The 25,016-nt window shown below is 31.4% G+C and overlaps 3 protein-coding genes across 3 annotated transcripts; 1 reads left to right on the top strand and 2 right to left on the bottom strand.

The window, feature by feature from the left end:
• Positions 1–1,473: 1,473 nt before the first annotated feature.
• Positions 1,474–7,685, bottom strand: LOC108776899 (integrin alpha-9). The gene is made up of 20 exons (XM_018543642.1): positions 7,504–7,685; positions 6,819–7,059; positions 6,429–6,570; positions 6,159–6,226; positions 5,856–6,012; positions 5,689–5,774; positions 5,390–5,584; positions 5,125–5,224; positions 4,833–5,031; positions 4,088–4,269; positions 3,903–4,021; positions 3,606–3,824; positions 3,314–3,523; positions 2,947–3,113; positions 2,693–2,876; positions 2,142–2,544; positions 1,938–2,040; positions 1,717–1,846; positions 1,584–1,640; positions 1,474–1,509 (listed from the first exon to the last, which is right to left on the bottom strand). The coding sequence occupies exons 1-20, from the start codon at positions 7,683–7,685 to the stop codon at positions 1,474–1,476; spliced, it is 3,180 nt and encodes a 1,059-aa protein (XP_018399144.1).
• A 954-nt stretch (positions 7,686–8,639) lies between these two features.
• Positions 8,640–10,648, bottom strand: LOC108776920 (metalloendopeptidase OMA1, mitochondrial). The gene is made up of 7 exons (XM_018543669.1): positions 10,300–10,648; positions 10,085–10,224; positions 9,745–9,918; positions 9,545–9,652; positions 9,274–9,474; positions 8,961–9,137; positions 8,640–8,781 (listed from the first exon to the last, which is right to left on the bottom strand). Exons 1-7 carry the CDS (start codon positions 10,646–10,648, stop codon positions 8,674–8,676), a joined length of 1,257 nt encoding a protein of 418 aa, XP_018399171.1. The 3' UTR covers positions 8,640–8,673.
• A 3,345-nt stretch (positions 10,649–13,993) lies between these two features.
• dop (microtubule-associated serine/threonine (MAST) protein kinase dop) lies at positions 13,994–24,366 on the top strand. The gene is made up of 22 exons (XM_018543649.1): positions 13,994–14,171; positions 14,315–14,394; positions 14,461–14,563; positions 14,921–15,002; positions 15,069–15,071; positions 15,328–15,430; positions 15,508–15,731; positions 15,885–15,960; positions 16,041–16,271; positions 16,337–16,568; positions 16,672–17,006; positions 17,082–17,254; positions 17,450–17,520; positions 17,616–17,843; positions 17,954–18,181; positions 18,345–18,918; positions 19,505–19,686; positions 19,914–20,134; positions 20,532–20,864; positions 21,171–21,236; positions 21,540–22,029; positions 22,881–24,366. Exons 1-22 carry the CDS (start codon positions 13,994–13,996, stop codon positions 23,756–23,758), a joined length of 5,091 nt encoding a protein of 1,696 aa, XP_018399151.1. The 3' UTR covers positions 23,759–24,366.
• The last annotated feature ends 650 nt before the right edge of the window (positions 24,367–25,016 follow it).

Raw genomic sequence — 25,016 nt, 5'->3', positions numbered from 1 at the left:
CTGATTCAATATTACTGGTCAGTATTATTGATAATGTATTTTATATGTATTGATAAGTATACGATCACCTTAATACATGTGCAAATGTACAAAATTGTATATATATAGTTGTACAAATAGAAAAAGTCTACTTGATATAAGTGTTACATAAATAATTATTATTCGTGTTTTGCGAGAGAAAATGAATAAATGTCATAAAATTGTTAATTAATGTTATTGATAAATAATGACGTTGTGAAACTTGCAATGATATACATAATGTAAATATTTCTATTAATATTAAGTAGCACACACACACACACACACACACACACATTGATGTATTAAGAATTGTTTATACACTTGACCATGATATGAATAAAAAAACAATGGTATTTTATAAATCATGTAGTTCTCATTTATATAAATTTTGATCCTCAAATACTGACAAAATTATTAATCATGTGTAGTTAGTAGTAATGAATTGCTATAGAATATTAGCATCGTTAAATATTATAAATCTGAGATGCAGAGCTAACAGATAGTAAGTAGAAAGATAACATGCAAATGAGATGATATGACAGAAAAATGTTTAATTACCAATAAAAATTTTTGAAGTGGCCAGAGCTAGCGAACGTCTCAGATTTACAATGCCGCACGCAGTTTACTGCTGGTGATCTAAATTTCTTGGTTCTGTAGCATCAGTATCTTCTATCACAGTAATATCCCATATCATAATGTACCTCGAGAATGAAGATATCCGAATAATATTTATGTGTACTGACAATATTACTAATTGTTTAAAGTTTACTTAAAATTATAATAAAATATAAATTTTTGGATATATAAAATAATGTACAAAATCACTGATTATAGATATATGATAAAATTGAAAATTATTTGATGCCTAAAAATCGTTTTATTTTTTTTAAATAATCATTTGTATATTTTTATTAGCGCTGTTAATTGATAAGTATATATATATAATATGTAAATTAAATTTTTATTAAAAAACTTATTTAATCTTTAGTTGTACAAAAATATGTTGTTAATCGCAGGATTTATATTCTAAAATAAAACACGAGAAATAAATAACGAATACATATAATAAAAAAATACATATTTTTATTTTAAGCAATAGAATTACATCAGTCTGGGAACATAACTTTAAAAAAAAGACAAAATGTGTCGCGGCGACTCTGCGCTACTACTGTAATTAAAAGTTAATGGTATAAGAACAACTTGGATTCCTGATATATTCAAAAGCCCAGTATGGTGAGTATGTAAGAGAAATCTTTAGGTTCTTCTGGTTTAATAGAATTGCAGAATATATAAAGTAACGCCGGTGCTCTTCATTTAACAACAAGTGTCTTTTCATCTTTGTCATTGAATGTTAAAGAAGATAGAATTATATAAAAACATTTGTATAAACTCATATATCCAAAAGAGCATATCAATTTATGTATATTAAATTATATATACGAAACATCTCCTTTACTCAGATGTATCTTTTTTTGCATCTCCCATTATCTATAAATAAAGAATTTTTAAAAGATAATTCTTAGGATGATTAATCTATCGATTTTATTGTATTTATTTTGTACCTTATTAGGTTTTAAAGTAAATAGTTCTTCCTTCGTTCTCCTCTTGAAAAAATGTAGCTGTGATTAACAAACAATAATAAACGAATAAAATATATACATATCTATATATTAGGATAATACTAATATAATTTACCTTGTTCAATATAATAACAACGATACATAATAATATTAGACCTAATGAAACTGACACAAGCACAACCCATAGTTGCAATTTCTGTGTCTTTACCGTACTATGAAATTCTGTCGTGACATTCGTATTGTGTCTGTAATATAAATGTTCCTTAAACTGCAATATCTCTTTCAGAATTTACATAACAATTAACAATCATTTTGACAACTTTAGAAAATATTTACCTCACATCCATTCCAAAAATCCTATTTGCCGGTTTTATGATTTCAACATAAGCATCCGTGTTGAATTTCACTATCTTCATTTCGTTCGACAATTTAAAATTATCTTAAAATAATTATGCACGATGAAAAAATGACCAAGGGTAACAATCATATTTACAAAAATAATTGTACAAAAAATATTTCTTTTTTATTCAATCGTTATACCTTTGAGCTTTGTTATATTGAGAATTAATCTCATCACTAACTTCCCGATGTCCTGTTGTGTCTTTAACGCATTCAAATCGCAGTATATCGTTGAACAGTTCACACCATTCGTCGAACAGTTCACGTATATGATATCGCGTTCTTGGATCGTTAGATTATCGTTTGAATCTTCGAACGTTGCCATTTTCAATTTGTACAATGTTTGTAAAATGCGAGCACCAACTGTTATATAATTGTCCACATTTCTTTTGAATATATCATGCGTCGAATTCTGCAATTCGTTATGGTCTAGATTATATAAATCAGATGTATCTGACGCTGTTTCTCCTGGAAGTTTCCGCCGTATATCCGTTAGAACCACTCCGTTTGATAAGCAGTCGTAATATTTACCAGATATATAAATCTGAAAAAATTATTAGATACCTCGCATTTAGGAAATTATCGAGAATTGTTATATTATACATATATATATACACATATGTAATGTTACTGTTTTTCAATTTCATTACTTAATAAAAATTAGATATTATGTGAACTTAATAATATCTTACCCGCGGCTTATACAAAAGTACAGGAGAATCTGAGTCGTCTATAATTGTTGGTAAATTGACAACAAGACGTGCCTCTTCTATAGGTGTCTCGCCGAATTTTAATATTTGATAAACATGTTGAAAAACTATATTTGATCGATCATTATCCAAATTAGATAGATAATAACTTTTTTCAATGGCTTTTCTGCAACACAGCACAATAACTATCATCATCGAAGCTTTATTATTCTTTCTTTTTCCTGAAGTATACGAACCCATTTAACAATAAAAATGCTTTACTTTGTAAAGTTAATAGTGATTTAATTTTATGCGTGCCGTTATTTGTACTGCGAGTTCGTATCTCTGCAAAGAACTCTAGAACTTGTCCATGCAAGGAACCATTGGTCAGATGTCTCATATCCAAATCGAGTTTCACAATTTTCTGTAAAAAATTTATTAAAAATTTTTCCAGAGAAAGATTTTAATTTTTTCTTAAAAAATTTCATTAAAATAATAAAAGAAAATTTAATTATTAATTAAATTTTATTAGATCGTATTGACTCAATAATGTTTAATAACATTTATAATCTAATTAAATCATTAAGTTATTGGTACGCTAAAATAACTAAACAAGCATTTTACCTGCTCATCTGTTCCAAATGGGTTACCGACGTTGCAAATAACTATCAGGATATCTTCGTCTGTGTTTTCGTCGCAAAATGATAAGATACTACGAAGTACTATTTCCTTCGGTAGGGTAAACACGATTGTCGTAAGATATGCCGGCTCGGCAGAATTCTTTATACATGTTTCTAAGGTGATGTCATTGGAACCGATTACCCAAGTATTATTCTCCCTATATTTTATTTTTATTAAAATAAAAATAAACAATTGCTATCAGAAATTCAATATTATATTCGACGTTAAGCGTCACTTGCCTGACCCCCCGAAGTTTTACTGTTGCATGTATGCTGGAATTGCAGACTCTATCCTCTCCGCATTCAATGTCGAAAGGAAGCAAAACTTGCACACCGTTCAATTTATTGTTTTTGCTTTCAACAGGGCATGTCTTACAAAATTCAAATGAATCATTATACGTAAAATCATGAGATGCATAAATAATAATCGGTTCAATAAAATCTTGAATATTATCCTGCAAAATATGTGACATATTGTTATGCATACATAACAATCAGTAGATTTTGTAAGTATAAATGTTTATTATATTTACCGAAAGAATAATGGTAGCATTTACACACGTATGATTGGAAGCAACCGTCGAGTATATTTCCAACGAAGCCTTTTTAGTACGTTTATATTTTTGGTCCACAATAAGAGAGACTTTGAAAGCTGCAATTTTTTTTACAAATTGACATTTATGTTTTTATATTACCTATGATGCTTCATATAACTTACCATGTATATTTGTAGCGTTGTAGTTATGATATTCAACACACGCTTCAACCAAAAAGTTACTTATGTTCCTTTGTAAAGTGCTTGGAATAGTGTATACAGTCAAATTTGTTTTTACAATAGGTTTACTCCGAAGTACTATAACATGTCCTGATTTATACGCGCCTACCGCGATATCTGCGTACCTATAAACGATAAAAACGTAGATACTAACTTTGGAAATAATTTAACGTAAAATAATCGTCATATTTTTTAATCAAAATGTTCATATATATTTTCAAGATAACAAACAAAATTTTTAACATTTATCCTTGTTTCTAAAAATTCTTAGTATATATTGCATTCATTTTTATTGCGCGATTACAATATTTCCTTTTTATCCGAGTTTTCAGTGTAATAAAAACAACATGATTAATAAGATATAGATAATATAGGTATCCAAATATTCGAATATTAGCATATGTAGTTATTATTATATTTACATTCCTTATAAATAGCTTATATGTTTATCTGGTTCAGAGCAACAGTTCAATATTAGAAAAAACTACTGTTTATCATCAATCGTTATTATATTAATTTTAAGAATGAATATAATTCAAGATTAACAATAATTCAATAAAATTGTTCTAGGCATAACCATAAAAAAAATTAACCAAATGCAAATAGTGAATTCTTTTTAATTATAACTATGAATGCAATTTATAACGAACGAATGATAAATTAAAGTTGCATAATAATTTTTACTTACCCATTATTATCAATATCAATTGGCTCAGATACCGAAAATCCAAACGTTTGTATATTCATTTTCGTGGAAGGATTATGACTAAAGGATCGCGTCGTGATCTTTTGTGACATGGTAGGTCTTATTCTATCTTTTAAACTCGCATCGCCGTTGTAAATATAAATTGCTCCAGATTCTTCCCAAGGAGCGCTCACTATAATATCTGAAATTCAATAAAAATAGTGCATTTATTTTTATAATGAGCTTTCTGATACTGAAGCGTTTTTTAATTAATTACAGCTTTGATTAAAATTACCACAAAAACCGTCTCTATCCACATCACCGATTGTTACTGCGTAGCCGAATTGTGCATCTTCTCTGGCACCTTTTAAAATCGTGGCTACTTCGAACTCTTTCTGTATCAAAATAAATAATAATTTAACAAAATATATTGTTTCCTTTTATAATTTCTGAGGTAATTCTACAACTCAAGCGACTTACTTAAAAATTAATAAAATTATACATATTAGGATGTATTAGAGAGTTTTAATTCATATACAATAATAAAAAATTTATTATACCTTTGAGCTACCTAGATATATGTGGATTCTGCCGTTATCATTCCCCCAATGCGGAGCTCCAACCACAAGATCGTGTAAACCGTCGTTGTTTAAGTCACCGCTGGCTAAACTGGCCCCGAAGAATTCGCCAATGTCACTGCCACGAAGATTCGTAACCAGCGGTACAAAATCTCCGTCCAAATCAACTATAACGACCTGTAGTATGATATCGTAGTTATTGTATGCTATGATGTTATTCCTCTTCTCGAAAGAGATGGAATGTTTTATCTGAATAAATAGATGTAAATGGAATGCTTTACCTGCCCTATGTAATTCCATCCTGGATCCGCACAAGCGTAAAGGGGTTGATTTTGGTGGAAGTAATATCCTGATGTTACTGCGTAGCCTATATTATGATAGCTAATCAAAATCTGTTTTTATATATGATTATGCCATAAAAATTTTATCTGTTACATAGAATTTGTACCAAATTTCGATAGATCATCGTATATCGGTATCTCATCTGTAGTTTTTCTATTAATCTCATAAATTAACTTGTACATTCGAAAACGTCCTATATTGGCACTACCTATGATGTTGTCATTTGGTCTTCCTACAATACGGCTTATTGTTCTATATTGTTTCTGTAAAGATCAAATTACTTAGTCAAGTCATAATAAAATAGCAATATTTGGCTAAATGATATTTGACTGAATGATATTAATATTATATTAGAAATAGTGAGTATTAACGGTTTATGATATATTAAATGAAACAATTAATTACGTACCTGTAAAGGTAGTGCAAAAGCAACGGAGAAACCATGGATTGGATCGTACCATGTACTTTTGCTGAAATCTAGTATTATCTGTGTGATCTTTAAATTTATTTTTAAACAAAAATATATTATAGATATATATCAAAATATAATATATAAGACATATATTAAAATAAAGATCGAGATTAAAAGAAATTAGGGTCCGATTAAGCTTACTTATATTTATAGTGATTAAGTAAAATTTTTAGCACAGAATTAAGATAGTGACAAAAAAATAATTACCAAAGGATGTAATTTCAGAATTTTCCGGTTTTAATGTTGCCGATGATATTTCACCACTATAACACATGCCTTGTAAAGTTTCCACGTAATTTGGACGTTTGAACTTATACATAATTCTAAGAGTAGTTCGCGGAGCACATACCTGCAATAAAATACTTAATAGTCAACTAAAATTTATTTAAGATTTATTTAATTTTAAAATAAGAATTATATATTTTTAAACAACAAAACATTTTTTAACAAATACTAGAAACTTTTTAAAAACATTTTTTGTTCGAAATATTTTGTTTATTAAGGGAGTGAACTTTTTCTTGAAAAAGCTTATTATAAATATAAATGCTTAAACCATATAATAACTCCTGATTAATTCCCCTCATATATTATGTATACCGTAAGGAAACCGCTGTATTTTTCTATCGACATCGCACCACCGAACCAGGAATGTTCCTTCTTTACATACACGTGCCTTTCGAGTTGGTTTACGTATAATTCTTCGTCTTTCATCAAAGTCGGTTTGATCTCTACACATGGACCCGGTAAATTGCAACGATAAACTACACCAGGTTCATTTAAAAGTCTAAAAGTCGATTGTTTCTGCGTATAATTTCCACGAGGTGCTCCTATGAACAACCTATTAAAAAAATGAACATACGTTTCAATATTATAAATAATAAATAATGTTTTATAAATGATAAATAACATTATATAACGCCGTAGTAAAATAACGATTATACATATGTTGTTCTACTTGTCTTATAAATGTGTTTCTGAAGAAAAAGTATTATATACACAAAACTAAAAAAAACAATATACAATGAAGTTACGTCAAAAAGCTAAAGAATCCATAATAAATATAAAAATACAAGAAAAAAGAAAGAAACGTAGAGATCGGATAGTAAAATATATTGTAACAGAAATAATTAAATTCTCGTCAGTCAATATTCGACAAATATATCTTTCTTGAAAACATGTTTTAAATACTTCTATATAAAATTATTTTTATTGTCCCATTTCATAATATATAATTCTTCAAATGTTACAAAAATATGTTAAAATATGAATCGATACATATTACCATGAAATATTTTTTTGTAAATCATGATGTAGTAACACTGAAAAGCCGAAATAACTGCGTTCGAATTTCGTATACAAATATTGATCTACATTATCTGCATTGTTCGGATAGAAAAGTGGATAATTTGTATCAATATTATACGCAGACACAATTAGTAGATTGAATAATAATGTAAATTTCATTGTCGTTGAGATATGAAACACTTCCTCACGAACTTTTATCACTATATATATAAAGAAATAAGTTTATTTTGTTAGAAATAAATTTCAATCAAATAATTAATTATGTATAAAACTGCGCACTATAAAAACAATATAAAATTATTTCTTGTACAATATAAAAAACTTAATATGTATATCCAACTCAGTATAAGAATTAATAAGAAATAGCATGATAAATCACTGACCAGTTTCGAAATAGTCAGAGAACAGGAAGGATGATGATAAGGTAATCGCGACAAATCACATTGTATATTCGTCATTCTAATATTTTATTCATTAATATAATTTTATAATATATTTATGCTATATATATATATATAGTATCATGTTTATTAAAAAATACTTAATTCCCAAACATGAATTTTAGTATTTAAAATAATCATGTCTTTTTACATTATTAGAACAAATTTTTGTTCATTATCAATGAATTTCATAAAATGAGATAACAAAATAATTTACATTATTTATATATGATCTTGTTAATGTATGAGACTTAAATTAACGTATATAATACACATATGGTATCTAAAATTCGCACATACGGAATGCAGTATGTGATATAACAACACTCTAACAACTATAAATAAACTTTATAGAAATCTTTAAAGTAATAACAAAACATATATTATATATAAAATATAGTCTATAGTTTTAGTAATTCTATTCTTCTATTGTGTAATAAAAGATATAGATATTTTCACAAAAAGAAGAAATCATATTTGATTACATAAAATATTCATTAAATTTACTACGTTACCTATATTACTATATATTATAAATTTTATATTATTATATATACATTACAAATTTAATATATCAATATTACATACACTTTTTATTATACGATGTTATTTTATTACATAAAAATATGTATTTTATATTTACAGTATAAAGATATTTTAATTAAACGCTTCAGGCACAGTGTGGCAGAGAGAATAATATTAGTTTTCTAGATTTCATCTGTAATTATTCCTCTTTGTTTAAAATAAAACTCATGTTCCTTTGGTGATCGTTTGTAAAATTTGTCTCTTGGATCTACTGCAGGTAGCAATGGACACTGCAAATTAAATTAGGAAGTTTTTATAATATTTATATATTAATATATACAATATATATGTGTGGGTGTATATTATATACATATTTCATTATATATATAAATAATTGTACGATAGCAGATAGTTTATGAAATAGAACAATAGAGTCAACAGTAACAATTACAAAAGATAAATGACAAACCCCGGAATCATTTCGCAATTCTAATGTTTTTGTCATGATTTGATTTAACTTCTTCTCTCTGTCGCCATGAGCAGGATGTGTTGATATCCACGGCAGTTCTGGAGGTAATGTATGCATTTCTGTAAGTGTTCTCATTGTAGCCCAAAATACAACAGCTTCACGAATATCAATACAAGCCTGTATATAGATAAATAATAGATATTAATGCGTACATATAGTTAACAGTTCATTTTATATGTATGAATGCATATAAACAGTAATAATGAAACGTAAAATATAATATTGGATTCTATTATGCCATTGTATAACACACTTTTGCAGCCAGTTTGAGTCCTACTTCATCAGCTTCATTCTCCAAAACTCTGCTGAATGGAAGATTGTACATGACATTCACAATTCGTTCCCCTATCATATGAATTATAGCAGCTGCCAGGTCAGGAAATAATGCCCAAACTAATAATATAGGTATTGCTATTAAAAAGTCCCACAACAGTTGATCCGATAGTGCCTCAAGCTGTTGATAAAAAAATTACCAATTACTTATTTTATGAATTGACATAAAAAATATTCGTGTTACTACTTACGGAATGTAACAGCAACGAATGAGCCATTTCATGGGTTAAAATAATACCCAATTGATCGTCATTTTCGATAATTTTTAAAATGTCTAATGATACAAAGATATTTCCACCCTATAACAAAAAAAAAATAAAGACAAAAAAGCAAAGTATAAAAACAGTTTATATGCTAATATATTACTGTATAATATTGATAATGTGCATACTGGCAAGATATACGAATTTGTTAATGGTGTATTAATAACAGTTAAAGTCCACTGTGTATCTCTCATCGATTTTAGATCTTTATTAGCTGCATAAATTTTTTCAATCACTCTTATGAGTCTTTTGTAAGCTGGATGAGAATGTGGTACCAAATCTCGTTTATGAACTTCTAAATGCTGAACAAAATATAAGATTATCTTATATAAAATGAACTGTTAAAGGATATTTCTTACAAATATATATCTATAAAGGTTTTATTATCTTTTTTCTATATTACAATATTTATGTATAAATAAATAATGGAGTTATAAATGTATTATTATGACTATATTATTTACTTACAGCTTCAAGAACCATCTTTCCTAGTTTCTTCTCTTGCTCCTGGTTAAAAATTATAAACCTCGAACGTTGTGTCAATGGATCAGTTTTAAGATGAGTTATGTAATAAATAGCCAATATCAGACCATACACTCCAAAACAACCTTGTAAAAAAAATAAATAAATATAGATTAAAGTATAGCATATTATTATAATTTAAAAATCTCTAAAGACCTTACCAAGAAATACATGGCTTCTTTCCCTAAACCACCGCTTATATTCCTCTTTCTCTTCCCCAGACTTGCGTGCCCACCACTTCTTCATACTACGCCCCATCAATAACGCACCAACACGTAAGACAGGACGCAAAAGCATAGCCACTAATGGTGGGACATGCAAATTTTGTGTAGTACGAAAGTCACATTTTTGCAGTTTTAAGTACTGTGACTTTTTATGGTCAACTTTATCTTGAAGGAGAAATCTCTTATATGTCCAGTTACGATGGCAAGTTCTTACAGAACAAATAAAAAATTGACTTGTACTCTGCTGAAGATTTTTCTTACATAAACTTCTTGATATGGCAAGCATACTGACAGAGAATAAAGCCTAAGAGGGACAATAATTATATCTACAATGGAAACAAAAATACAATCTATCACAAAATATGAAGCTGTAGTAGTAGTATAAATAACTATATAAGTATAAACAATTTACAAATACTATCAATAAAAAGTTAGTATTATAATTGCTCGTTATTCCATTTGTGTAATGTTTCAGTAAGGAATAGATAATTTTTTTTTAGAAAAATATTACTGTCAAATGCAATTATGTCAATCACTGTAAATTCTTACAAGCTATTAATAAAACTTACTTTTATTTTCCAATACCATCGATTTTTAATTTATTAATTTGCAGCTTTGTCTTATTTGACTATTACTGGATCAATTATTATATCGTTCTTGTTTTAGTCCAAGATAACTGACAAGGAATGAATCATTTTCTTTGTGAGAAAAATATTACTCAGGTGTCAAATTATAAAGTCTTACAAGCTATCAATAAAATTTGTTTCTTTTTTTTTCCAATATTATATATCAAATTGAATTTAATTCATAGCTTTGCCTTATTCGACTCACTGGATCAATACTGTCCTTATTTTAGTCCAGGATTTGTTTTAAGATTATAACTTGTCAGATATAACTGTCAGATATATACTTGTCAAAAGTTTCAAGATATGACGGAAGTGATGGAAAGCTGAAAATGGAAAAGATATTGATACCAAATTCATAAAAAGAATTTTATTCCTATATTACAGATTTTCAGACTAAAACATAAATATATGTACATGTTAGTAACCATACTATTTCACACATCTTAGTTACATAAATCATAGTCATACCTAAGATAATCTAATCCAAATGGAGTTCATGATTATTTAGTTATGTAAGGTGACAGCATAAATATTTAGTTTGATCGGCTCCACTTGAAATTTGATAGAAATATATTCAATATATACAATTGAAGCTTTTGCGTAAAAATTAAAGTTTGAAAAGTAAAGCTTGTCTTATGATAACATAAAAACATATATATGTCGTTAAAAGTGACAGTTGTGAAAGTTTAGGTTAGGGAATCTAACGAAATGCAGCGACATGAGCATGCGCCGTGATCAAAAAAAGTTTACGCAAAAATACAATACATCGATTGAATATATTTTTATCAAAATGTAAGTGGAACGGATCCCTAACATTTATCTTTCATAAAATTTATTTTCTCTTTCAGTAGTTATATATGTATATATAAATATATATATACACGTAATATGTGTATACGACTAGCTTCCACGTATCTTATTTGTCGGATCAACGTATGAAAATTTGATTTAAATCCCGACATTTCGGAATCTGCATTTTCAATTAATAACATATTACAGTTTATGAAAATAAAAAATAACTCGATTTTAATCATTCCTAGATTATAATTTAAATTTGCTTCAATATATATGTCTAAATTAAAAAGCCCATCGTATTCAGACGCTTTATAAATATAAATTTAAGTTGTCAACAAGTCAAGAATAGTTAAACGAAAAGTATATAAAATTATTGCGTGTGTAGCGCGAAAAATTATATTGGAGAATATATTAATAAAGATGAAGTTGTGATTTTCTCGAAAACATTAAAAATCTACTTTTATATATATACCCAATCAGCAAACAGTATTTAAAAAATATTTTTTAAATATTTATTTAATGTAAAATATTTGTAAAAATATTATATAAACATTAAAAAAATGTTTCTTAAATATGGTATGCTAATTGGGTATTTTATTATATTTTTATACTTAATTCCTTCCTCTTCCTAAAAAAAAATTTTTTTCCTTTGTTTTTTTACAAATGCCATTTCACGCGTAAAAAGATACAATATAGAACAATATATATTTGCAGTTAGATCGATCTTATATATTTGAGACGGAATTGCCTTAAATAAAACGTTAACTTATGAAATAAAAAGATTTGGAATCGCTATATTTACGTCGTGCGACCACGCGAATCTATATACATATGTACTTCGATCATTCATATTATAAGAATAAGACAATTTCAAAAATAAAATTAGAGGCTATCATTCGTAAGAGCGAGATTGAAAGGAACACAGATTTAATTTAATTTAGAGATACTCGCTCTCCGGGAGAGCCTTTTCGCACGGTGTAAAATGGCGAAATGACGAGAAGTCTCGTCACTTCACAGTTCATACAATAATACGTATACATTTATACACACCATGCGCGCGAGCCCAAAGTGACACCCAGGGCACCCAGCCAGGCAAGGCACAGCAGAGACAGGCTCGCTGGAGGTGTAAGCGCGTGTGTGTGCGTGTGAGGTGCGCGCTTTTCTATTCGCGCGCGCACCGACGTAGGACGTAGGTGTGTGTGCGTAAACGCTATATTCCGCACGCGCGTGTGTGCGTCCATCATGAGTCACAGAACCCGTGGTCGCCTCTCTCCGGTCGCGTTCCGTCATCGTGATTAAGCTTCCCTCGCGCCGACGGGCGACGACAGCGGAAGTGCGACTGTGGTCCCGGGAGCACGTGGGAAAATCGCTCTCGTATCCCGGGGTGGCTATCACCGCCCTGTCGCCGTTGTCGTTGCCGCGCTGTTGCTGCCGCTAGAGAAGATGGCTCTGGCGGCCGGTAATCGCGTCCCTTCGATCGCTCTGTCACCATCGCGTGCACCTAGTGTCGTGCGTGGCTAGCTTCCCTCCTCCCGCGTACTCCCGTCACCATCCCCTCGTACGCTTGCTCCACGCGGCGGGCCCTCCTCGAGTGTTCCGGGTGGTCTGCTCGCCGTTGCTCGTCTTTCCTCTTCGTGCGGTTTTTCCTCGACTATTTCAATTGCAATGCGTGCTTGCAAAACCCTCTGGAGAACGTCAACCCCGGAATGGGCCTCTGTAGTGATTGTGGTTCACAGAAATTCCCGAGGGCGTTAAGGATATAGGAGAGAGAGAGTGAGAGAGAAAGAGAGAGAGAGAGACGATCGAGAGTTGTGTGTGATTGCACGTGGATGTTTTGTATTCATTTGACTTCCTCTTTTTCACATTAAGCATTTCGAAAGGTGAGTTGTGCAAATTGTCTATCCAGTTGCTCACTTGTGTTTTGTACCGTGTAAATTTTTTTTTTTTTTTTATGGCAGAAGATTGTTGTGGATGGTACAAATGTTATTATTAAATCTCTTTATCGTTGTACACTCTTACGTTTTTTATATTTTCATATAAATATATATATATATATAATCATTTATAGAAGAAATATAAGATGGAAGAAATTTAAACAAAGAGCTCTACTTATATATCTCATATTAGTATGATTGTTGTGTAATTAAAATATTTATCTATTTTCTACAGTTACCTTGTTGTTACCGAATAGAAACCCAGTGAACAAAGCCATGGATCAAACAAGAAATAGACCAAGTAGACCACGACTGCGGTCTCATGGTAACTCTGCTAGGGTGCTCGTGTTCGATCAAAATGAAACTGAAGAAACTGCCAGTAACGTGGAAACAGAATTGCACAAACGTCCAATACCACCAAAATTGGAAAGCAAGGAAGCTCCAGTTCGGCCTGGTTAATAAGACTTTATTTCACATATTCACTTGCATTAGTTAAAGATTATTCAACTTAAAGATTATTGTTCCTTGCATGATCATGAAATAATTTATCTCATCAGGTTATATGTACATTATATCGAAAATTATGTGATTTTTTAGTTAGTGGAGAGTTGTCAAATCTAGTTCGCATGAGAAATTCTGCGATAGGAAAGTCGGCACCTTCTCTATCAGTTCATGTGGTTAGTATATATAATATATATTACATGTTTTTTTTATATACTTGCTATTAATGTTTGTTGTTCTAGCGTGATTTCAACATCTCTCGTCGTGCTGCTAAAGCGGCTCATCGTAAGTCTCTCATCACAACGACGTCACCTACTTTACCACGTTGCCATTCACCTTTGTCAGGTATCTAATATTTTATATTCCTTTAATCATCTTCTATTCTTTTTATATTTTCTAATTATCTTTTTAAAAAATATTTCTCCTTTTTCATCATATCTGAAAATACAGGGATATTTTTATAAAACAGTTAAACATATGTAAACACAATACATTTGATTTTATTAGATTTAGGACGTATTGAAATATTTCCATATATCCTGTCATCTAGTATCCTTAACAAATTAGATTTTTAAAACATTCTGCATACCCTGGCACAAATTTTCGCTTATACTTAGTGGAAAGAGATTTTTTTTATTATTTACTTGATTATTCAACAATATAGCAGATTAATTTTTTTCTATTGCTTATTTCCCGGTATAGCATTCGTCCCGATTGTAGGCAGTCCCCTAGAGAGTCCTAGGATGTCATCCAGTCCACACTTTGCTTTTGCTCCAATTAAAAGGTACCTACTCTACACTTATACTATTTGTCTTAGGACATTTATATTAGTCCGATCTGATTGCTCAAGTAGGTAAGATGTCGTCATTGCAAGTGTTATATCTTCTGCATGTTATATAAATAAGAAAGAAAATGGTGAAACAAAAACTGCACTGTGTAAGGTTTATGAAAAAAAGTAAAAGTCTGATAAGGAAATGCTTGTAAGTTTTCATATAATACAAGCGTCAAAACTCTAAGCAATATTTTAATATCTTTTTATAATTTATTAATTTGTATAAACTCTCTCGAAGAGATGTTAATTAAACGAATATAATATTGCGACATTCAAGAATTGGCGGAGGTGCTACAGGAACTGGAGATGGTAGAAGATGGTCAGTTGCTAGTTTGCCGTCTAGTGGCTATGGAACAACACCTGGTTCCAGTAATGTTTCGGTAGATCGATTAGTATGCGTTGAATATTTCCTGTCTGTACTAATCATGATTATAATTTGTCATTTGTATTCCACTAGTCACAATACTCGAGCCAAGAACGTTTGCATCAACTGCCAAATGTTCCCACTAAGGACGAACTACGCATGTTATCTTGCCATTTCTCCAAGCCCGGGACACCATGCTCCTCGCATCCTGGCTTCCCAGGTTCTAGCATATCTAGTATTCCGGGTAGTGTGTCTCTTAGCCTTGAAGAAGAAGGCCGTCGGTCACCGTTACATCGTCCACGTTCTCGAAGTTTGAGGTATATTTCATAAATGTGTAAATGATTATGTATGCAAGCACTTTATTAAAATCTCTTTAATGACAGTTATTCAACCATTTTTAATTGATATCAAATTACGTTTAATAAATAAACTGACAAAAATATTAATTTGTAATTTTTATGTAATTGCAGCAGTCCAAGTCGATCACCTGTTCTTGACAGCGAAATTGTTATGATGAATACTTTGTATAAAGAAAGATTTCCAAAGGTATTATCGCGATTAATTATGTTCATTATCAATGAATGTTTATTAAAATAGTCTCGATTATACTATGCTAACATTTTCAGGCAACACAACAAATGGAAGAACGACTGACCAATTTTATTAATGAAAACAAAGAGATAGATGAATACGAGGTAGTGGCCAATATGACGCAAGATTCATTACCAATTTTACGCTTTGTACATCATCAAGTAATTGAAATGGCTAGAGACTGCTTACAAAAATCTCAGGAAAAATTAATTACAACGAGATACTTTTACGAGATGAGTGAAAATTTGGAACATCTGTTAATGGAGGTATGCATATATTTTGTTTTCCCACATATTGAAATATATAATATTTGCTGCAATTTTTTTTACAGACAAAAGATAAATCTTTAGAGGCTGCAACAAGGCTAACAGGACTGATAAAAAAGCTATTATTAGTTATATCGCGTCCTGCTCGTTTATTAGAATGCTTGGAATTTGATCCCGAGGAATTTTATCATTTACTCGAACAAGCAGAAGGCCAAGCTAAAGTCAATGCAGGAATAAAAGCCGATATTCCTCAATATATTATTACAAAACTGTCATTAAATAGAGATCCTATTTCCGGTATATATTATTATTTTATATATCAACGTAATATGTGTGTGTGTATATGTGTGTATTTCCCAACTATAAATTATTAAATATTTTTATTTTGAATATGCTATAGAATTACAAGAAGACTTGAATAAATTAGAGGATTCAGCGAGTTCTAGCGATAGTAATTTACAAGTAACATCGAGTCCAAATAAAGATGATGATAAATGTCAACGTATTCCGTGCGAAAGTGATTACGAAGTATTGAAGCTCATTAGCAATGGTGCATATGGTGCAGTCTATTTAGTTAAAGAAAAGACCACCAGGCAGAGATTCGCTATGAAGAAAATCAATAAGAATAATTTAATGCTGCGAAACCAAGTGGAACAAGTGTTTGCCGAAAGAGATATAATGAGCTTTACAGATAATCCATTTGTAGTCTCTATGTACTGTAGTTTTGAAACTAAGGTATGCATGGTCTTCATTTACAGAGAGATTTTATGAAATGATTTACAAAATTATTAACAATTGCGTATCTTTCAGAAACATTTATGCTTAGTAATGGAATATGTAGAGGGAGGAGATTGCGCGAATCTTTTAAAAAATATAGGTCCACTGCCACCAGACATGGCAAGATTTTATTTTGCAGAGACTGTCTTGGCTGTTGAATATTTACACAGTTATGGCATTGTACATCGGGATTTGAAACCTGATAAGTAAGATAAAATCATAACAGAAAAAAAACACATTAGATTTGTTCTTTTCAACTGATCTTTTTGCACTATTCATCTTTCTTATTTTTCTCTTACATTGGACAGAAAAAGAGTAAAGATGAACAATGCAAACAGTAGTTTTAGTTGAAAAAACAAATCAATTGAATATACAAGCAAAATATTAACTTTTCTTTATAGTTTACTCATCACTGCCCTGGGACACATCAAGCTTACTGACTTTGGCCTCAGTAAAATGGGTCTAATGTCCTGTAAGTACGAAAATTTTAATATAATTAAGGCTGAAATCGAAAATAAATAATAATTAAAGATGTCTAGTAATAATAGTAATTATTTTAATTTCAAGTGGCAACAAATCTATATGAGGGCTATATTGATCGAGATACACGGCAGTTCTCAGACAAGCAAGTGTTTGGCACGCCAGAGTACATTGCCCCGGAAGTTATATTACGTCAGGGTTATGGTAAACCGGTTGACTGGTGGTCCATGGGTATTATATTGTACGAATTTCTAATTGGCTGTGTTCCATTCTTTGGTGAAACACCTGAAGAATTATTTGCTCATACGGTGAACGGTAATTTTTGCTTTATTCTTTTTAATTCAACTCTTGATAACTGGAATATACTGTGAAGTATTTTATAAGCAGATATATTGTATGATAAATATTAAAATTTTATTTGTCAGACGATATCGAATGGCCAGATGAAGATGATTGGCTTGTTCAACCCGAGGCAAAGGATATTATAACGGCTCTTCTACATCAGAGCCCTAGGGATCGTTTGGGAACTGGTGGGTCGCACGAAGTCAAGGAGCATCCATATTTTTACGGAGTAAATTGGAACAGCTTACTTAGGCAAAAAGCTGAGTTTGTGCCACAATTAGTTAACGACGAAGATACAAGTTACTTTGATAGTAAGTACCAAAGATATTTGCGATACATATATATATATATATATATTATTTAATGTCTTACTCTATATCTATATCTAATATTTATATATTGCTAAATTCTATCTTAAATAGTTATAATAGCAGTTTAATTTTCTATTTTGTCTCTCAATTTGTAATATTTCAGCTCGTATGGATAGGTATAATCATGACTTAGGCGATGATACAGACGACACCGATGATTCTCCCTTATTCGGCTCGTTCTCCTCTTACTCGCCTCAATCACGCAAGATCTCGCAAACGCGCCCACCTCAATTCAGTTCAGACGCAGAATTGGACGCTTCCAAGAAACAGCTGTATCGTACTGAATTTGAAGGCACGTTCGCGCAATTATCTCTCGGATCGGTCGCGCCATCATCCAAACTGGCTGATCCACAATCCGCACAATCATCTGAAAAACATCGGCCGCCCTCCTCGTCAGTAAAGAATAGTTCCTGCGCTGAGAATCAAACCAGAACCGACAAACTCAACATCACGTCGTCGTCCTGCGTGACTCACAGTACTGCGATGTTACCGAGTAATGAGCCGCAGTTATCAATCGTTAAGAATACTCAGGCGGAAAGAACATCAATTAATCTGAGTACACCCGATTCCTCGCAAACCGAGTCCGAAGATATTAGCCCTCAGATCCAGAGAAAGCGACACACGCATTCCCGTGACAAGCTGCCCAGGTTCAGTATATCCGTTGATGATGAACACATGTGAGTCATTCAGTCGCATTCTCACAACAACACAGTTTTCTTTTTCTCTCTTTTCCTTTTAATTTAATTTGCTCTTTTATACACATTTCCAATTTCTACATAACTTCAATTTATGCACACTTTATAGCTTTTATTTTACTACATTAACGTATAATTTATATAATAATCAACGTGTAGCTATTCTACCTAGCTATTGCATTTTATTAATCTATGATTAATTTAATTATTAGATATATAATTTTAAAACCAATATTTATAAAACTGTGATCTTTTTTGACTCTCATGTCAGATTTGATCTTTCCTTCTAATGTCATTATTTGTTTTCTTTGTCTACTTTTTTAGTTTAATTTGTTTCGTAAGTTTAATTTCTAGAATTTTCACACTTTTCTACAACTTCTACATAATATGAATTTATACATTACAATTAGTTTATAGTTTTTATTTTTAAACGTCAACATGTAATTTATATATTAATTTATATTACATATTAATTGACATAATCATGTTCATTTAATACAGCTTTGATTTATTTAATGATTAGATAATGAATAATAATAATTGTAAAATTGTGATTTTTTGCTCACAGGTTGGATCTCGCAGCGGCAAATAAAGATACGGAAGAGAGCAAGCATGATTCTAGCACTGATTCCTTCGAGTCCTTCAGTGCTATATCTATGTTACCATCCGCTCGACAGAAATCTCGGTCCGTCATAAAATCCGCCTCAACTAGTGGACTGTCGTTAGTGATTCCAACCAGCGATTTTGCCTGTATGTATTTTTCGAGAATACATAATTGATAAAAAAACTGTCTCGTTTTAGTATATGACGACTGGATTTGCATCGAACTTTTTTTTCTCTAGTAATTATTTGACTGGCCGAATACGAGATTTGTAGAAGGAAAAACTTGTTACAAATTTCATTTTTATTGTACCTGGATCGAACAATATTTTTCATTGAAGTGGTTTACAATTTTATTATTTTTATTGTGTTCTTAGATGACGCGCCGCTGAATGTTCAACCTATCGAATCGCCTGGTGGATCGTCGACTGCATCTTCGAGAGATACTTCCCCTTGTCGCGAGCTGAGTCCTCTCGTAACTAGCCTAAAACCTCCCATTATCATCCGTCGAGGACCATGTGGTTTTGGTTTCACTGTGCATACTATTAGAGTTTACTACGGCGACAGCGATTTTTACACTATGCATCATCTAGTAATGGTACGTATAAATAAATTTTGAAATATCTCTTTTGTTCAAAAAATGCTACTCTATGGCATTTTTCATAAATTACAGAATTTTTATATATTAATTTTTAAATCATCGTTCCTACTTGAATTTGATAGAGACTTACTAATTACATCTAACTTCTGATTAAGTAGAATTTTATTTTATATTAACTGTTATATTTGAGTGCTATTATTGTAATTCTATGTTCTATTCTATCTATACATTTCTAAATCTGTTGTATCTAATTCTTATTATATGTTATAATACATACAAGTACTAAACTTTTCTTTATCAAAGAACAATTTTGTATTTCTTCTCTCTAAAATATTTATATAATTCCATTTAATATATATATTTTATATTTAAATAATTTTTTTATAATATATAGGAAGTTGAACAGTCCAGCCCGGCATTCGAAGCTGGTTTGAGACCTGGCGATCTGATAACGCACATAAATGGTGAACCGGTGCAGGGTCTATATCATACTCAGGTCTTGCAGCTAATGCTAAGCGGTGGTGACCACGTAACGTTACGTAGTACGCCGCTGGAGAACACCAGCATCAAGACCGGCGGTAGAAAGCGTGACCTTGCCCAGAGTAAATTGGCGCGTCGAACGTTGCACAAGCAACGAAAACAAAAGCGGGATCATTCAGATAAGAAACGGAAGACATCCCTTTTTAAGAGAATAAGTTCCAAACGGGCGAGCGTAGAGATGCAGCAGGTACACTGGGAAATTTTGTTTGTACATACTATGTTTGTACTATTGAATGCGAATTATCGCTTTACGACATTCGTAATTCTGTATTAGATTACTCTATTAGATTACTAAGCACAATATTCCGTTGTGCAATATATTTAATATTAATGTCAATTTTGCACAGCGATCTCAATACATACAGAAAAACTACGTTCGTTCTTTACACGCTATTGCAAAAAGAATAGAATCAAAGAAACTTTAAAGAAGCTTTAAAGCACCAGCATATACGCGAGTACACACTGATTACGTTAAGTGCATTTTCTTTTGCAGCCGTTAACTATCAGTTGTCCATTGTCAGCACCCATTTTGTCCAGCGACAGCAAACCTCCACTTATGGTATGATTTCTTATACATTCGCTCATCTTTCCCATCAATCTCCATTAATATCGTTTCTGTTCGCTGCGTCGTTTTGTTAACAACATGTATTTATTATGCGATTACACAGCTTTTGAATGGCTATTACACACTCCGCAAAGAATTATTGCGTTTAAAAATTTTTATACAACACTCATGATTGCCAATTGTTAACATGCATAAACTTGTTTGAATTATTGGATTAACTCGTTTCACAAAACGAGACGTTCTATGATAAGAAAGCCTTTCGTGTTTTCGTATTGATTTTTGTCATAAATTTTGCAGATGGCTGCAGGAATTTGTTCTCCTTCAATGGTTACGCCTAGTCGATCATTTCAGTCGTTTACTCGCTCGCAAGAGACGTCACCGTATTTTACGACGTGCTCAAAATCCGTCTGCAGCCCGTCCCCGCCGACGAATCGCGCCAGTACGGACTCTTATCATTCTACCGGAAACTCAAGTCCGTGCTCAAGTCCGAATTCCTCGTCTCCGGGCTCGAATACGTCCGTGGGCAATCTGTCAGGTATCTCGAACCAGTCGCATTATCAACGCCCCAGTACTCTTCACGGCCTCAAGCACAAATTACACACGGCTGCGAAGAACATTCATTCGCCGAATCGCAGGAAGTCTGTGGGCCATATACCACTATCACCATTGGCTAGGACACCGAGTCCATCACCGATCCCCGCAAGTCCAACGAGAAGCCCAAGCCCGTTGGCGTTCCCCACGGGTCATCAACCTGGTAGTTCCAATACTACGCAATCGTACAGTCCAGGTATAAAAAAGAGAAAATGGTGCAATTATATAATTAATTTTATCGCAGTAATTATTTATGTGAATCATCATGCTTTTACATCTTCGGAAACTGTGGCAATTAAGATAAAAGTAAATAAACGAATGATAAATATAAATGCGAATTATACAGAAGAATATGCACTTGAAAATGACTAAAATATTAATTTAAAAAATTTGTTTAAAAAGTAATAAATCGTTTTCTGTCCATTTTCAACTAAATAATTTTTGAATATGTTTATTTAAATGTTCAAATATAAAAAAAAAAAATTAAATATATTATGTCGTAATATGAATTTTGATCACTTCATAATACTCTTTATTTGTAGTCTTAATTTAAACAAAGAAAACCTAAAATTATTACAAGAGATGTGAGACCAAATAGAAGAAATCTTTGAGACACTTTTTTCTTTAAAATTACAATTCCATAATTTTTAAATTTTTTAGAAGAGAATAGACTGAATATTTTAAGTAAATTCAATTTTATCAGAGGTTACTTACGAACGAAATTACAAAAACAATGAACTTTTTTCAAATAAAATTTTGAAAATTCAAATTCTTAAAATTCAGAAAAAACTTGTTAAAAAAAGTATTTCTGTATACTGTAGCAAAATGTAAATGTAGAATTATGAGAAAAAAACAAGTGAGTCACACAAACATCTTGATTCAGTGATGAGAGAGAATAACAAAAATAATTTTGTTCTATTTCTGCATTTTTCTTAAATACAAATAAAGCTATAGATGTTAATAAATGATTTATAACATATGTTTATCTTTATAATATTTATAATAATATTGTTGAATAACAATGTTGTAATAATTTTGTAATATCAGGGGCATGTTTATCGACGCCGAATAGTCAGAAGAAAGGATACAGTCGTCCGAAATCCGCGGAGCCAGGTTCACCGCTGCTCCGACGAGCGCTCAGTCCAGATCGACTTCATCCGCGTTCAGCGGAGAATAAAACGTCGATATCACCACTGGCAAACACTGTGGTCAAAGTAACACCACGTGTGACTATCGCACAGTCGTCCCACAACAGCAGTGATACCTGTTCGGACGAATCCAACGATAGTTTCAAGGAAGCCAACGAGAATATGAAGAGCGAGAAAAAAGTGCCAAGTGAACAGAAAGCGGACTACTCTAAATTGACTCATGGTATATCTATTAATTTAGGGAACGTAAGCATGTCGAATTCCTGCGGTAGCACGCAATTGCCACGGATAGCCGAAGAAAAGGACTCACCAACAGGTACCAAAAGCGATGACTATTCATCGTCAAAGGAGATCAGCGCGGAGAAAAGCGACAAGCAACAATCGACGTATAGTAACAATCAATCTAATGACGTAGGGAGAGCTCAGAGCGATGAACGCCAAGTTGTTAGTGGCAGCAAAGTATCGCAATGTAATGAAAAAGAAGAAATTGCCGCACAACTTGGTATCCCGCAAGCGAGTGCACAGCAAACTAGTGCTACGAACTTGCAGAAGAATTTAGATCAGAAACATTGCCAGATCAGCGAGAGATCTGTTGCATCATCTACGTTGTTGCATAAAACGTTCACCCCCGAACAGAAAAACATCGGCAAAGGCAATATAGAAACTCACCAAGAGATTAAGAAAATATTTAAAAAGCACAAGGCTGATATTGGCGATGGTGCTCATTCAAGCACGCACGACAGCAACGCTGGGTCGGGGAAAGATAAGAAGAACTAATTAATATTGTGCTTTTTTTTCAAATAAATTCTTAAAGTATCGATCTTCTTTATGCAGCGGAGAACTTTGAATTACCTGTGTGTTAATCAAATGTGAAGTAAAGAGAAAATTATCCTTTTTGCAAAGTTCGCATAGCTTTGTAGATACTGACGATCATACGAGAGATAAGAGACTAATCAAAAGAAAAAGCAAGAAAAAAAAGGAAGAAAGATCACAGATTTTTAATTTATATAGCTTTATGGAACTTCTATATTCAAACTTATAGGCTTCCGTCAAATAAATACCTGAAAGCGATTAAGATACTTATATATATTTCCGAGAAGAAGGTTTTAATCTATTTCCGTAAAATATAATGTTTGTCATATACAAAACACTGCAACTTTCAAATAAATTTACACAGATGAGAAATACATTATTTTAATTGTCGAAAAACGAGACTCAATGTTACTAACTGGAAATCATAAAATCGTATATTGAAGTTGCTCTAACAGTAAGACAATTGGAGTGATTTTATGCTTCGGGCTACAGTATTTACACGATCTCATTTACATTTATATATCTAAATAATATTAGCACAAAAAATATATATACACTCATCATACATACATATACACACGTCCATACATATACATACACACATTCACATATTATATACATTCAACATAGTATTCAATGGCTCGCATACAATATCCCATGTACGCGAAATAGTTTTATAGGGTATTTATTTTTGAAGAAAGAAGGAAAAAGCAAAGAGAATCTATGGCGCTATTTTGTTGCGATGATTTATGCAATGTACAAGATGATTCCGTTGCGCGTAATTAGCGAAATTATAATTAAAGCAGTGATATATTTGTGACAAAAGTTAAGAAATTAAACCATTTTCTCTTACATGAATTATTAGATATATTTTATTTATCTCTGTACTATATAACTGTACTGTAGTTGAATGTGAAAAAATATATTTCTTTATTTGATAAAATATATTTCTTGTAAATATTATGTTGTAGCACATTCAATTATACGTATGTAAAAGAGAAAAGTATTTAACATTTCATGAAAGCAATTATTTTGTTTCTTAATTTTGTCCACAAGTCTCTGTCACAATATGAAAAGATGTAATTAGTGTTTACATTTTTACATAACTCAGGTTTCTTGTCACGTATGACTGCTTAATTGATACTTTTCGTAAAGTCATCAAACATATATACATACAATATAGATACTGACTCAGCAAAATCAAATTGTCGCGGAAGCATCT

This window comes from Cyphomyrmex costatus, unplaced genomic scaffold (genome assembly GCF_001594065.2).
Source record: "Cyphomyrmex costatus isolate MS0001 unplaced genomic scaffold, Ccosl1.0 scaffold395, whole genome shotgun sequence".
Lineage (NCBI taxonomy): Eukaryota > Metazoa > Arthropoda > Insecta > Hymenoptera > Formicidae > Cyphomyrmex > Cyphomyrmex costatus.
This window is presented reverse-complemented; position numbering and strand designations above follow the sequence as displayed.

Excerpts from the sequence above, each read along its gene's own strand:
- LOC108776899 (XM_018543642.1), bottom strand. The coding sequence starts at position 7,685 with ATGAAATTTACATTATTATTCAATCTACTAATTGTGTCTGCGTATAAT. Across the intron at positions 7,060-7,503 it reads TTACAAAAAAATATTTCATG|GTTGTTCATAGGAGCACCTC; the intron begins GTAATATGTATC and ends TTTTTTTAATAG. Across the intron at positions 2,545-2,692 it reads TACTTTTGTATAAGCCGCGG|ATTTATATATCTGGTAAATA; the intron begins GTAAGATATTAT and ends TAATTTTTTCAG.
- LOC108776920 (XM_018543669.1), bottom strand. The coding sequence starts at position 10,648 with ATGCTTGCCATATCAAGAAGTTTATGTAAGAAAAATCTTCAGCAGAGT. Across the intron at positions 10,225-10,299 it reads AAGAAGCCATGTATTTCTTG|GTTGTTTTGGAGTGTATGGT; the intron begins GTAAGGTCTTTA and ends TTTTTTTACAAG. Across the intron at positions 9,919-10,084 it reads GAAAGATGGTTCTTGAAGCT|CATTTAGAAGTTCATAAACG; the intron begins GTAAGTAAATAA and ends TATTTTGTTCAG.
- dop (XM_018543649.1), top strand. The coding sequence starts at position 13,994 with ATGGATCAAACAAGAAATAGACCAAGTAGACCACGACTGCGGTCTCAT. Across the intron at positions 15,732-15,884 it reads CCACGTTCTCGAAGTTTGAG|CAGTCCAAGTCGATCACCTG; the intron begins GTATATTTCATA and ends ATGTAATTGCAG. Across the intron at positions 17,007-17,081 it reads ACTGTAGTTTTGAAACTAAG|AAACATTTATGCTTAGTAAT; the intron begins GTATGCATGGTC and ends CGTATCTTTCAG.